The 16,168-nt window shown below is 42.1% G+C and overlaps 1 protein-coding gene across 2 annotated transcripts in view; it reads right to left on the reverse strand.

Annotated features, from left to right (window-relative positions):
* Positions 1–16,168, reverse strand: part of SAXO1 (stabilizer of axonemal microtubules 1) — a 119,170-nt gene that overhangs the window by 16,247 nt on the left and 86,755 nt on the right. For both annotated transcript variants that reach the window (XM_012500737.2, XM_030818376.1), the window contains exon 2: positions 7,181–7,360. In XM_012500737.2, the coding sequence (XP_012356191.1) occupies positions 7,181–7,360 (180 nt within the window). The remainder of the gene's footprint in view (positions 1–7,180; positions 7,361–16,168) is intronic.

Consider the following 16,168-nt stretch of genomic DNA (forward strand, 5'->3'; position numbering starts at 1 on the left):
ACAAAGACAGATGAAAATGCCCAGAAAACTCCATCTGAAAACCGGCTGAGTGGAAAAGCACTCTTGGTCAGAAAGTGTACATTCTAAAGAGAGTGCTCCCAAGGGAAGTTGAGCTCTCCTCACTCCCAGAAGGGATGGACAGATTTCAAGGCAGCCTGAGACCATACATTCCTAAACCCTTATAAAAGCCTGTGCTCAGTAATGGCTACCTAAGCCTACACCCTATTCATTTCCAAGGAGTATCAGGAGGTACCAAGGGCAAGCAGTGAGGAACAAAGCTGGGTGCCTGAACTGCCATGCTGAGCCCACCCAACCTCACAGCACCTAGGGATGCTTTCCAGTTATGAGCCTGCCACTCTCGGTGACCCTGCACACAGAGTCCATGGCAGCCTCTTCTGCAGTTACTCTGACCAAGAGGACCAGCTTCATCTCAGGGATGCTGCAAAAACCTCCCTTCAAAGGCTGCCAGGCTCTTGAAAACTGAAGCACACTTACTGCCCATCTCCGACGGCTTCTGCTGGAAAAGAGCAGACAAAAGCCCACAACCAAATTCACCAGTTCACAGACTATTCTGAAATTGGTTTCCCAAAGACAAAAGCCAATCACCTTTTCCAGTACAAAATTTAAGTTCCTTTGTAAGTGTTCCTCTATGGTTTAATTTATTGATCAGCTATAACTAAGGCAAATGATTATGGGGGGTGGGAAGAAGCAGTATCTACTTCTGAAGAGAAGAAAAATTTTCAAGTTTGACTTTTTTATAACCTACCCAAACATAGTTACTGTGGCTTAGGAGTGAATTTAATCAGAATTTATGTGTTTCCTCATTATGTTTTTATGTTGAGAACATTCACTGAAACCTGTCATTAACCACAACATAACTGCATGTCCCTAATCACACATAATCTTACAGCCTTTAAATTCACGTAAAAGAAAAGTCTATATTTTAGTCTTCCCAGAATTGCTCCAATTAACTAGCTTTTCTTTTTAAGAACACTGGATCTCCCCTCTCTTTCTGTGGTACATTTCCCAGTCTCTGTGCACATGTGACATGAACCAAGAAAAAGAAACTGGTCAGAGAAGTAAGTTTCTTTTAGGTAAGTAACTATAAAAGTTACAGAGTAGGGAAGGCCAAGAGTTAAACTCAGAGTTAAGTAAAAGGTTGGAGTGGTCCTGCTAGGGAAGTCATAACAACTTGACTTCAAATCATTTAGCACAGCTGAAGAAAGATGTTTGACAAGACTCTGACAAAAGGAAAGAGGAAATAACCTAACAGTGAGCTAGCGTCCTGAGCCTGGCAGTGGGAAATGAAGATTTTCACCATGACAAAAGGGCCACGCAACACTTTTTTAAAACCCATTTTTAATGTTTATTTATGCAAACTTCAAGATTTGTTAGTGTGTCCAAGTAATCAATTATATTAAAATGGAATCCATCTTAAAAGGAGTTCCTCCTCTTGGCCAAAGCCAACCTCTCTCACCCCTGCCCTCTTTCTCGGGAATCTCATCTGCAGACCATCTCCTAGGCCATGCTTTTCCCTCTTCCTCTCTACTGCCTCCTTTCTCCACTGAGTGTTATCTCCCATCTTTAAAGGTAAAGAGTAAAATAAGACACTATCCTCACTGGGCTCCATCCTCCTCCAGTTTTCCCTTCTGTCTTCCAGAAAGTGTTGTCTACAAGTACAGACTTGCCTTCCTCTCATGTCCCACCCATCAAATTTGATCCCCCTCGCTCCTGGATACTCCAAGCATCACCTTGTTTTCCAGACCCAACCGCTGCTTCTCAACCTTATCCCACTGTGCTTGTTCATAGCATCCATCCTCTCACTCAATTTTTCAATACTCTCTCCCCTGACTTCTGTGATACCACTCCTCATGATCTTTTCTCCATGTCCTCTATGGGATTCTGCTCTTTGTCAGTTGATTTGATTGACTTTGTCACTTCTATATGTTATTCTCAAACTTCCCAATGTCAAAAGGCACCCTTCTAGAGAAACTATTCTCCCATCCTAGGCAGCTTGAGGAGTCCATCCCATTGTGCTGCAAAAGATCCTTGGCTGAATCACAGGGTTTGATTCATGCCCCCTGTCCTTATGGGACACAGAGTCCTCCTTACCTTCACTATAACAGATGGGATTCCAAACCCATGCACTCCAGAATCCAAGTTACATAGCACCTGTCTTCTCCTCTGCCCTCTGAGCCCCTCAACTCCCACTAAGGCTGAGGCAAATATCTGTCACCACTGCATATAAACCCCAGACAAACTATTTCAAACGACTTTAAAGCTCTAAAAAGGTGGATTCTGGGGAGAGCCAATAGGTGGAAGCAGAAAATGGCACTGTGTGAGGCTTCATTGCTTAATTTTCCATTAACTATTTAATATTCAAAGCTTCCAGCCTGAAGGTCAGCTCCAGTCTGTGCAAGGGAGGGCAGCTAAAAGGCAGATCTTTATTGATTACCTTTTCTTGACTACAAAAACCAGAGGGCCGGCCGGGCACGGTGGCCCATGCCTGTAATCCCGGCACTTTGGGAGGCCGAGGCAGGTGTATCACCAGATGTCAGGAGTATGAGACCAGCCTGACCAATATGGAGAAACGCCATCTCTACTAAAAATACAAAATTAGCTGGACGGGGTGGGACACGCCTGTAATCCTAGCTACTAGGGAGGCTGAGGCAGGAGAATCGCTTGAACCCAGGAGGTGGAAGGTGCGGTGAGCCGAGATCGTGCCACTGCACTCCAGCCTGGGCAACAAGAGCAAAACTTGGTCTCACAAAAAAAAAAAATCAGAGGACCAAGTTTGAAGCAACCACAAATGCTGGAATATGAGGAAAGAAACCTGGAAATGAGAGAGCCAAAGACAGGAAGCCCTAAATTCTGTGCATAAACTGGGCCCAAATCTCTGCATAACCTCACATATATGGGGTAGATTCCAAGCTAAAGAACTTAAGTGAGATTTGAGCTGCCACCCAAGACACAGAGTTTGCATTGTAAATCAAATCAGGTTACCTGCCTGCCAAAGATAAAAACACTTTTTAGAGGAATACAAACAAATATCTAAGGTGTCCACAACATACAACATTCTCACTGTACAAAAATCAACCCAAAATCTGACCCATGCTCAAAAAAAAGATAATTATGGAGACCAACTCCAAGCAGACCAGCCATTGGAATTAGCAGATAAGGATTTTAAAGCAGCTTTTTAAACCATGCTCAATAAGGAAAGCAAAGTAAGGTCATAATGAATTAAAAGATAGGAAATTAGGTAAAATAAATAGAAACTATATAAAAAAAGAATCAAATGCAAATTCTAAAACTGCAAAATATGTGAAGTAGAACATTCACTGGATGGTCTTAATCACAAAATGGAGATAAGGGAGAAAAACTTGGTGAAGTTTAAACTAGATTAATAGAAACTATCCAATCTGAAGAACAGAGGAGGGGAAGAAAAATTGGGGAAAATAAATGAATAGAGCATCTGTGAAAGAAAAATTACTGAAGAAATGGCCAAAATGTCTACAAATTTAATCAGAAATACAGTATAGACAATTCAAAGGCTCTGAGATTGCCCAAGCAAGTCCAGTGCTGAGAACTCTATCTACATTGTGTTCACACTAATTCTCAGGCCCAGGCTATGGAGGTTAAGTATATGCCCAGTGGTACAGCTCTGAGTAAGAGAGTCAGGTATCTCTTTGAACAAAAAATATATATATATAATTCAATGGGCAGTGCAAGACTCAGGCCTGCTACTAACTCTTGTTTCCTTCCTGACCTTTGGGGAGGATACTAAATGCCCTTTCTCTCTTAGCTCTTCTCTCCCTTACTCTCCTTGGTTTACCAAGGAGTCTTGCAAATAAGTGATAGAGTTGATGCCACCAATTCCCTGCCGTCCACCTTTCAGCGACACCCATCAAGTCTGAACTCAATTCTATTTCCTCACTCTGTGCCTCCATTCCACTCTACCCATGGTCCCACTCCCTTTAGGATAAAGGTCTAACACCATTGAAGACTCACCTCTTTCTTCCGATGCTGTTCATTTTGCCCATCTTTAGGGAGCTGGTTTAGCTAACAGAATGTCTCAAATTGGGATCCAAGTGTTTTACATGGTGACATGCCTATGGGGAAATTAGGCTTGAAGTGCAAACCTCTTATTCATAAATTGATCTCAGGTCTATCTGAAGTAAAGGCAGATTCTACACCACAGAATTACCAAAGGCTGCAAGAAAGAGTTTCACACTAAGAATGGCTGGAAATCACAAGCATTCCCTCATGGCACCTGCTGTAAATCCCCAGATTTATGGTCAGTAAGAGTTGTGTGCAGTTATAATCATGCCTCACGCTGGGATGATAACCTTTCCAGAAACCAGGTGTGTTTTTGTGTCTGGGCTTAATCACCAAACCCAGCAAAGCCCTGGACCACGTGACTTTTTCGTTCAGCAGGTGGGAGCCTCATGTCCAACCTCAGAAACTAAGCAGGGTCACTGTTTAGATAAAGAAGTGGGTGGGATGTTCCAGTAATAAGAGTGCTAAGAGCAGAGGGGTGACGACAATCCGTGCAGACACAGGGGGGTGCAGACACTGGGCTGACACATCCCTTCCCCTGTAAGCCTCTAGGGGAACACCCAGATGGTAGCTTCCCTACATTTCCTGACAGTGGCATAATTTTGTTCTCAGTCTATGAAAAATAGTGCCCATCATGGCAGGTACAGGGTTGAGAAATAATGAAATTGTGGTAGAAAAGAGAACACAGATGTCTTCTACTCATTTCCCCTTTACTTCTCTTTTTAGGGTAGGAAATAAAAAGAGATTCATATCTGCTCTTTTTTCCTCCCTGTGGATAACCTTGATCCTGCCACTTTTTCTTTTTAAGGCCTTTATGTTCATTAACAGCTTATTTTGGAAATTCTTGCAGAATCTGCTTTCCTCTACTTTAGCCACACTTGATGTACATGATATTTATTGTTACTCTGACTCCGGCAGGGGCAGAGGGGCCTTCTGGGTGATATATTTATTGTTGTAAGTGACACAAGGCAAGGATAATTTAGGACAGGTCAGAGGGTAAGTTTTTGTTTAGCGAAGCACCATCAGGAGGAGGGAGGGTATCTGGAGTTGCATCTGGGGGCCTCAGAGCTGGGTGTTAGGGCAGGTCTTCTGCCCCAGACCAAGGGTTTGTCCCCATTCTCCTAAGCTTTGGACAGCTAACAAAGCAACCTGCAACAACCAACCTTCAAAGCATCCCTGTCTATACTTTCAGGATAGGAAATATATCAGTGTCTGAAGCCAACTAGACATCTCACAAAGTGTTCTTCATTTCCTGCAAATTGGATATAAAGAGATAAAAATACCCACACCTGGAGACTGAACAAGATATTTGCAAGCCACCCCTCAGTACTACTCTTGTCCTTTCCTACCGATTACATGTCCTTTATACATGTGCCTAGGACTCTTAGTTGGTGTTGGCCAGGGTTTCCTAAAACAAAAGCAATGCTCAGAAATGATTCACACTTCTTATTATGGTCTTTAGACTCTCAGAGACAAAGAATACTGTTTTCCCGGCAAAATGAAGCCCAAACTTTAGTGTTCATATTGTTTAATAAGTCATAGGTTGAAAAAACAGCAGCATAAACTACTGTTTCTGTTTAAGCAGAAACACTGTGCTTAAACCAAATCATTAAGATAAATGGTTAGAATAAACATAATCATCTGGCCTTAGCAATATAGCAAAACCTTGTCTCTACAAAAAGTTTAAAAATTAGTTGGGCATGGTGGTCCATGCCTGTAGTCCCAGCTACTAGGAGACTGAGGGGCAAGGATCACTTGAGCCCAGAAATTCGAGGCTGCACTGAGCGATGATCACACCATTGCACTCCAGCCATGGCTACAGAAGGAAAACTTGTTTTAAAAAAAAAAAATTTTTTTAAGTGGCCTGATTCAAGTCAAGCATCAGACAAGGCCCTCAACTCCCTCTCATTCTCAAGCCCATGTCCAGTGGTTTCCACTAAGCTCAGGAATCCTTTGGCTTCATTTCTCCCATTGTGGGTGCCCCTGCCCCATTACCCAGACATGGACTTCCCGTGGATCTAGAAGATGGCAGCGTTGTGTAGAGAAGAGCACTTCCAACTCACAGCCTCAACAGATGTTTCCAGTCCTGTTCTGGAGAAAACCTGAAGGCCGAATGAATTAGAATGGTTCTGCTTCACCTAGACCATCTGGGACCTTTACTAGCACAAAATCACGAAGCAGAAGGGAGCAATAGGAAGAAAAGTCACCAGGTCTGAGGCACCGATGTGCAAGCATTGTGCTGGAACAGTCAACATTCACCATCATCTCCACCTCACAGCAACCCTGCCCTTTAGGGATGAGGAACAGGGAAGGCAGAGAACACATCAATCTTTCAGGGCTCAGCTGAGAACAAAACTATACAATCTGAGACTGCCCAATTACACTCAAAGATGTTTCTGCTCTACTAGATCACCAGTCACAGGTCACTAACTGAGTTGTCCATGGCAGATTCTGCAAGAGCCTTGCCTGTAGAACAACCCTGAACTGATAACTTTTCTGCACCCCCTCGGTAGAAACACCTCTGCAACACTAATATACTGAACCATAAGGCTCAGCCTCCACACAGACCTAGAGCTAAACAATCTTAGTTTGGGACTCAAGAATAATTTAAAAGAAAAACATTATTTGTTCATACTTCTTGAAGAACATTCAGGAGAACCCCAATTCAAAATTTACAGCATAATTTTAAGGGGAGGGAAAAAAAGCTCACTTTTTCTCTATTGCCAAGTTCTCTTTCACCACCACCATCCCCCGCCTACCCAAGCTGACCTGGAGCTTTTGGTGTAACAAAGCCCAAAACTTGCTTTTCAGCAACATCCCCCACTCTTTCCATCCCTTAAATATTTTTCTTAACCTCCAATCCTATATTATATAGATTAATCCAGCCTTTCCCCACCCTTTACTTCAGCAAGCAAGAATCCTTTCTCTTTGACAGAGAATTTGGAAAAAACTGAGAAGGCTCATAAATGCAGGATTTTCTTTCAGAGATATAGGCATTAATATCATATGTTGATACTGCACATTAATGCATTAGCACTGCACATTACATTAATATTATACGTTAGCACTGCATGTTACATTAGTGTTGTATGTACCTGCATACATTAATACTGTTTGCCCTCACCTTGATGTAGTCAGGCCTTCCACTGGTATAGACCCTTTCTGGTACTCCCGCCTTGGCTTGAAGGACTCTCTGGGCAGGTAAGAGTGATAGAAAGGGTAGTTCTGGGTATATTCGGAGAGAAGACATGGTTTCTCTGTTTTATCATAAATCTTGGTAGGGAGATGTGGACAGTGATGCCGCCTATAAAAGACACAGAGTTAGGTTGATTACCTTCTTGGGAGAAATAAACCCAATTAGATAAGAGTACTTCTGCCAAATGTGACTCAGACTATAAAATCATAGGACTGCCAACACTGAAAACCAGAATTCAACCATTACTTTTTTCCACTGAACTATGTGAATATGGCCAGAATATAAAGGTGGTCTGTAACTACAATTGGTTAATAAAAATTCCTTGGATGAGAGAATTACACACAAGCTGTTACACATGCCACATTGCTTGTGTAAGCATGGAAATATTTCCATACCATAATAGAGAAATGGCTGTGTCCCCAAGTTCTCCGAGTGCCACCCAGCTGCCCCAGGTCCTCCCCTGAGGTCTCGCAACAGCCCAGGAATTCAGGGCTTACTACTGACCTAACAGGGTGCTCCAAGGCTCCCCAATAGGGCCAGCTAGTGTTTTTTCTAACTGGTTAGCTCCTGGGTCAACTCAGAATATCATCATTGTACACAAATGACATCATTCAAAGCAAATCACCTTAGTTCTGTCCACCAAACACCGCTGACTATGTGAAACCACTTTCACATCGAAAGTCTCCCTCATTTATTCTTTCAGGTCTCACCTCAGTTATTACAGCCTTAGAAAGACTTTCGCCGATCATCTTATACCCAGGATCCACCCCGCCATCGTACCCCCCTCCCCACCACTCTTCCCTGAGTGTGCACATATTTTCTCCTATCACCCTGTATGTGCCTGTCCCATCACTTACAGCTACCTGTGACTGGCACGTCTGTTGGCAAGTTTGTTTATTGTCTGTCTCATCTGTCAAGCTCAGGGCCTTCATCAACCTTGTTCACTGCTACATAGTACGTGTACACTGTACATTTTTCAACCTCGTCCACTGTTCATCGTACATGATGTACATCTCTATATATCATATCCTGAATTTTTCATTCAGTAAATGTTTACTGCGTACTGGCACATTCAGTAAATATTTATTGAATGAAAGACTGAGTGTATCAGTGAATGATTAAATAAACTTTATACCTAGTGATGAATGAATTGAACAAATGATAAATAGTATTTAGCAGTCAAAATTTATAGTGAGCTTTTCCATTTTACATGCATGGTAGTAAATGAAACTTATTTATTTAGTTACTACTTACAGCTGGACTGAGGCAGCTGTTAAAGCTATCAAAAACTAAGTGAAGGCAGTTTATCAATTTTGTGTGTGCCCACAGACAGTCTTCACAATCCAGCTGGGGTCCCTCTCATCATCAGGCCCCAGCACATCAGCAAAAATTCCATGCTGGTGTTTTCCAACTCAGCTACCTTCATGAATGGCATAGAATTGTTTTCCCCTTTTCACACTGGACTGATTTTTAATCACAGAAACTAAAATGCAATACTTTGGGGTAGTACATGGGGGAAGGGAGATAAAATGAGAGAAAGAAACCAAGAATTCCTCACTGCTCTAATGTAAAGCTATTTTCCAGGCAACAGCTGGCACGCTGCTGCTGTTAGTAAGTTCAACCTTTTATATAAATGTTACTGCCACCACTGTTGTTACTATGTCCCTCTCTTCCATCTACTCCCCAGAGAAAATCATCAACACCTGTACTGTTCATATGGCTAGAATCGCATATTAACAAGTACCATTAGAGAGATCCCTACTTATTTTCTTCTCACCTATAGATTTGTTATCAGAAATGCCTTAAGAAGGCATGAAACTGCCTGATTTACTTTGTATTATAAAAGCAGTATTGATTCACGGTAAATATTTTAGATATTCCTCATCATTTACAAGGAAAATCTTCCACAAATATGCTGTCCTTATAGTATGAATATCTAAATTTCACAGTGTTAAATACAATCAATAAAAGTTTGCTTTTTCTTTTTCAGAATGCACATTCTTGGCATTTAGTGTACAAAGCTGTGTATTTCTATTTTATACCCCTTTAATAAAATATCTCCTAATTGTTGGCAAATAAATTGAGTGCTTTAAAGTATCTTCTGTACATTCAAGAGATAAATTGTTATGTTTGCATAGTAAACAAACAACCCATCCCCCACAGTAGATACATGTTAAACATTATTGCCATTTCTGTGCTCACAATCGGTCCAACTATCTGAGATTTCAATTTAAGCCAACCACTACCCTATCATTTTAGGATTCCGACAAACCTCAAATCAAAAGCCAAGAAGCACTGGCTACCAAAAATACCTCTGCATGTATATTTTATTCACCCACATTCTAAAAGAAAAGTCAAGATTTTATTTGGGATAACTTAGTTTCAGGCACTTACAGTAAAATGGGCTCCACAGGCAGAGTGATTATTTTCCCTTTTCAGTGCCCCTGTTTTTTAAACTGGTAAAACTACTTTCATGTAACCCCCTTTCCATATTGTTACTTTTAAAAAAATGTAACACACTGTAAGGATTTATTCCAAAAGAAAAATAAATTTAATGGCAAAATACTGCAATATGTTCGGCATCATGAAAGGCGATTTCAGTACAGCAACAAGCTTCTATCCAGACATTGATGTTCCATTAAATGGAATTATATCAACATATTTATAGAGCAGATCTGACTTCTTGCTGGTTAACTGAAACCTTGTCTCACTTTGAAATATCAAAAACTCTTATGCAAAAATAAATGTTTCATTGCCTGAGTGTGCTCATGGAGTCATCTCCTTTCCCTACCTGCACCATGAATGCCCTGAATACCCCTCTCAAGATACCCAGGACCATGTCTTCTCATTGGTGATCGACCCAACCCTCATTAACCAGGAATCCCTCAAGGATAAAGATCAAGTCTGACATCTTTTTGTTTTGGAAGCTAGCCAATATTATATATGTATTTAATAGATGGATAAACAGTGTGTAAGAGGATGATCTGCTGAAAGAAAGATATCTAGAAGTTATCAAGAAACAGAAAATAATTTGTTCTAACATTAGTAGAGCCAGAAAGGTAAAGACAGATTTCTCAATGTTTAAGAACTAGTTAGTATCTAAAGAAAGTTTGTAGAATTGCCTTGCCTAGGGTATTTAAAAGTAAGCTTGGCAGCCATGATCCAAAGAACTGAAACTTCTTCAAGCTCTGTGATACTTGTGTCATTCCAAGAGCTGCCCTTGCCACCTTGCTCAGGTACACCCGCAAACAAACCCAGATGGAGCCATAGGCCAGGAAGGAAAAGGGAGAGAGGAGGTTTCTTTAGCCTACCAGAACTCTCTAGTCTTTCCACTCCAGAATTCACAATTCCCAGGGGTAAAAGGACATACCACTAACTTTCTGATACTTGGAAAAGAGAGTAGTAGAGACCTTACAATGGATCCCAGAAATAATTAACAATACTTGATTCTGAGCATTGGCTCCAAGCTAGAATCACGGAATTTTTTTTTTTTCAAGACAAGGTTTCACTCTGTCATCCAGGCTGGAGTGCAGTGGTACCACCACAGCTCACCTCGGCCTCGACCTCCTGGGATCAAGCAATCCTCCCACCTCAGCCTCCCAAGTAGCTGGGACCACAGACACACAAAACCACGCATGGGTACTTTTTGTATTTTCTGTAGAGATAGGCTTTCACCATGCCTCCCAAGCTGGTATCAAACTCCTGAGCTCAAGCAATCCACCTACCTCAGCCATGCAAAGTGCTGAGATCACAGGCATGAGCCACCACACCTAGCCTAGAATCACAGAATTTTTAAATTGAAAGGGGGCATGGGGAATATCTGTTCTAGTATCTCCATTATGTTATGTAGATGAAAAATCTTATGTTCAGAATGATGTACATGAACCAGTCATAGATATAGGATAGGCATCTATCACTTCCAAAGGACCCGGTACATTTCCTGACATACAACTAGCTCAAGTCATCTATGACTCTCAGGCAATCCTAGAATGGATAACAGAACTTTAAGAATATAACAACTGCACTGGTACACAGGTAAGAAAAAAAAGTTAAAAAAAAACAAGAATATAATAGGTTCCTCTAGAATAACAACATCCAGTGGAAATAGAATGCAAGCCATGTCATATATGTCATTTTTAATTTTCTATTATAGTAGCCACATTAGAAGGGTAAAAAAAGCCAGGCATAGCGGCACCTGCCTATCGTCCCAGCTACTCAGCAGGCTGAGGAGAGGGGATGCTTGAGTCCAGGAGTTCAAGGCTATAGTGTGCTATGATCGTGTCTGGGAATAGCCACTGCACTCCAGCCTGGGTGACGTAGTATCTCTAAAAAAACTAAAAAGTTTTTTAAAAGGTAAAAAGAAACAAGTGAAATTAATTTATTAATGTTTCATTTAACCCAATATACCTAAAATATTATCATTTCAACATCCGTTTAACAATTATTAATGAGATTTTTTACTTTCTTACTACACTTCAAAATCCAGTGTGTCTTGTACATTTCCTTCAGTTCAGACCAGACACCTTCCAAATGCGCAACAGCCACATATGGTAGTGGCTTCCCTATTGGAAAGCGCAGATCTAAAATTCGAAGGTACAGACAAAAGAACGGCAAGCACTTGGGTACTGGAAGTTTTCTCTAAAAGTGTAGGAAAGATAAAAACACTAAAAAATACTTTTTGTTGACTAATACAATATCCGTCTCTTTCTTAGGCTCTCTCTGACCTGTCTTCATATGACATAATCAGAGGCATTAAAACAAATAAAAAATAAAGCAGTTTTTCTTACTTCCATAATTTATCTCAATCTATAGCACCAAGTTTCAGTTTTATGCACTTGGAACACTAGCTGCAGCTGCTCACTTTCCTGCCACTCTCACTTTTCTCTGTCTTCAAGGCCCATCTTCAATGCCACCACTCCCACCCCTGCCTCCCCACAAAGCTGCTGAAGATCCCACTACATAGTTAATGGCTGTGACTCTTCGGCTCAGAGTGTGCATGAGATTATGTTCCCACCTCTTCTTCTACTGCACAGCCTTGCATGATCCTCTACTTTTAAAATTTTTTTTTTTTTTTGTCTTTTAGAGACAGGGAACAACTTTGTCACCTAGACTGGAGTACAGTGGCACAATCATAGCTCATTGCAGCCTCAAAATTCCTGGGCTCAAGCAATCCTCCCACCTCAGCCTCCTAAGTAGCTGGGACTACAGGCATGCACCACTGCCCAACCTGGCTAATTTTTTTTTTATTTTATGTAGAGATGGAGTTTTGCCATGTTGCCCAGCCTGGTCTCCAACTCCTGGGCTCAAGCTATCCTCCTGCCTCAGCCTCCCAAAGTGCTGGGATTACAGGTATAAGCACCATGACCAGCCTCAACTTTCATGTTAAGAATTTTCATGGCTGCAAACAAAGCTGTTCATCAAAACAAATCCATGACCATTCCCCCTGCCACCAACTGGCAGCTTGAACAGTAGCTAGTATAACGTGACTTTGGGCTTTGCAAACATATGAACTTTGAATAGTTTTTTAGAATCTAATCTATAAAAAGGGCAGCATCTTGTAGGATACTCATGACTTGTCTTGCCTCCACCAGTCTTCTGGATCCCCTGCTGAGCCTAGCCTGATGTGGGCAGTGAAGAGGGTTCTCCTTCACTCGAGGAGGCAGGGTGCATAGTGGAAAGGGGCTCAGAGGCAGGAAGATCTGGTTCCAATCCTAGCTCTGCCACTGACTACTTGCGTAACACTGAGAAAACCACTTAACTCCTCTGAACTTCAATCTTCTCCTCTTTAATCTGCAGATAACAATTTATACTACTTAGTATGATTATGTTAATTAAATCAGGTACTGGAATTCAAATGCCTAGCCCTGTCCAAAGCAAGCAGGCTGTAATTAAAAGGCTAATTTATGGAGCAATTACTATGCACAACACGGGCTAACAGTTTTATATATTATTGCATCTAATCTTCACAGCAAAGCGATGAGCAAGGCACTATCATCACCATTTTACAAATAGGAAAACCAGTGCTAAGAAGATGTTATCCTCCTCAAGGTCACATAACCAGAAGGTGATGAAGCCACAACTGGACGCCCAGGTCTGCCTGATTTCAAAGCCCATGCTTTTAAATCACAGCGGTACACAACGTGGCTTGATGGAATGCCAGCCTGTACCAAGTAATTCTCTTTTCTGGTTGCTCTGATAAACCTAAGGGCAGTCAATAAATAGTCTGTCTGCCCTTCCAAGTTCCCTCAGCTACACTCAGAGTCTTCCAAGACATTCTCCTCTTTCCCACTGACCTAAAACTATCCCAGTACAGACCAACAAATAGATATAACTCCACTCTTCTTTAAAATTCTGATCTTTCCCACAGAATTTTCTTTGCTGCTTAAACAAGAGTGTCATTAGATAAAGTAATAAGGGCAATAATCAGGGAAATAAAATGGAACGCTAGATGTAGAAGAACCCTAGAGATCAGCCAGCCCTACCACTTCATTATACAGATGTGGATGCTGAGTTACTGCCCAAGGTCACACAGCTGGTCAGCAGCAGCCTTCACCCCAGGGCCCAATCACCTCCCACATACCTGACTTCCACTTACAATCCAATTTCAAACCCAAAGTTCAGACTCTTAAAGGACTTGCAGCCCATTTTTCCTTTTTCCCAGTAGTTGACAGCTTGCGACCTGTCACAGCAGCTGTGCAAGGGAGGAAAGCAGTGCAGATAATGCATTCCCCATCTAGGAGAGGGGAAGCTGCCCAGGATCGCCAAACACCAAGTCACAAAAGCCATCATTCCATGCCAATAGCTTAGAATGATTCTAGGGTGCCTGGAATGGCGAAAACTCTGGATACTACAGGCAAGGCCTTCTCAAAGGAGGATCTCTATGTCTCTGGAATGGTGCTTTGTCTTAACAACCCCCACAACCCAATTGGCCTCAGGGAAAGAGTAAAGCCCAAACTTTTCCTAAAGTGCCTTTGTGTTTACCTGCAGTGGTTTATAAACTTTTAAAATATTTATTTACTAAAAGTTTTTCTCTTTAATTTATGATATACCCACAGGCCAAAGGACAAGTGAATGGCAAAATAAAACAACTTTTGGACAAAGATATACTTTACAGCAATCTTGAGGCAAGATACCTCACACTCCCTACCTACACCTCGTCTGTAGAGATCTTTAAAGAATCAGAACAGTGACAGAAATCTGAGTAACTCCAGCTTACACTCCACTCATGGTGCCAGTGAAATGATCAGGGATCATAAACCAGATCCTAGCTGGGTGCGGTGGCTCATGCCTGTAACCCCAGCACTTTGGGAGGCTGAGGTGGGTGAATCATTTGAGGTCAGGGGTTCAACACCAGCTTGGCCGACATGGTGAAACCTCGTCTCTACTAAAAATACAAAAATTAGCCAGGTGTGGTGGTGGGCACCTGCAATTCCAGCTACTCAGGAGGCTGAGGCAGGACAATCATTTGAACCTGAGAGGCAGAGGTTGCAGAGTCAAGATGGCGACATGCACTCCAGCCTGGGCGACAGAGGGAGACCCAGTCTGAGAAAATAAATAAGTAAACCAGAACCTCTGACAAGGACTGACCCCTCAGGCAACCAGAAACTGGGTAACAGAAAGCAGGGCCAACCCCTGAAATATAAGTCAGAGAAAAGCAATCTTAATGGTTACCTGGTACACATGTAACAAAGAGATGCAAATGATACACCAACTAGCAGTTGCTGCGTGAGCGCCATGCTGGAAGGATTAAGAGGCTACCACGAAGTTTAGTGAAAAAGACTACCTTGATCAATTAAGCCACGCCAGCCAAAAAGCTGGGTTAGAATGGGGGTGGGGTGAAAATCTGTGCAGGAAGGGAAAGGAAGAGAAGAGAATTCTGAAGGAAATGTCCCCAGGCTATTGAACATGATGACTTGTAGAATCACACGTTTGGAAGACATCTGGAACAACAATGAAGTCATAAAAATATGAATGAAGTTGCCAGAAGAGAAGAGGAAGGAATAAAAACAAAACCTTGGAGAAACCATATTTGCGAAGAATGAAAATAAGTTTCTGGGGAAAAACTGACAAAATGAGTAAGAAAACTCAGTCACAGGGATCAAACAAAGACTTTTACATGTTTAACAGTTTGATGCCACAGAAAAATCAAAAGTCATGAGGGCTGGGAAAAAGAAATCTTATTTGGTGGCTAGAAAATAGCTTTAGTAGAGCCACTGGGGTGGGACCAAGGACTCAGTGCTGAAGAAGTAGTTCAAGAGACATTCTGGAAAATCTGGTGGTGAAAGCAGCAAGAAATTACCTAGAAGTTACTCAAGAAATGTTAACTCTGGGGTTGTCATCATGGGGTAGTGGGTGGAAGAACTAAAATCAGATCATCTTGCAAATATAGAGGAACAGATTCGCAGACAGGAATACTCTGATGAACAAAAATAATTGGTGGAAAAAGAGCCTGGACTGGCAAGAAGGCATGACTAAAGAGGGCAGATGGATGACATTAAAAAATCAACTTGAGGGGGTGGAGACAAGATGGCCGAACAGGAACAGCTCCGGTCTACAGCTCCCAGCGTGAGCGACCCAGAAGATGTGTTATTTCTGCATTTCCATCTGAGGTACCAGGTTCATCTCACTAGGGAGTGCCAGACAGTGGGCGCAGGACATTGGGTGAAGTGCATCGTGAGCGAGCCGAAGCAAGGCGAGGCACTGCCTCACTCGGGAAGTGCAAGGGGTCAGGGAGTTCCCTTTCCTAGTCAAAGAAAGGGGTGACAGCCAGCACCTGGAAAATCGGGTCACTCCCGCCCTAATACTGAGCTTTTCCAATGGGCTTAAAAAACGGTACACCAGGAGATTATATCCCGCATCTGGCTCGGGGGGTCCTACGCCCACAGAGTCTCACTGATTGCTAGCACAGCAGTCTGA

This window comes from Nomascus leucogenys, chromosome 1a (assembly GCF_006542625.1).
Source record: "Nomascus leucogenys isolate Asia chromosome 1a, Asia_NLE_v1, whole genome shotgun sequence".
Lineage (NCBI taxonomy): Eukaryota > Metazoa > Chordata > Mammalia > Primates > Hylobatidae > Nomascus > Nomascus leucogenys.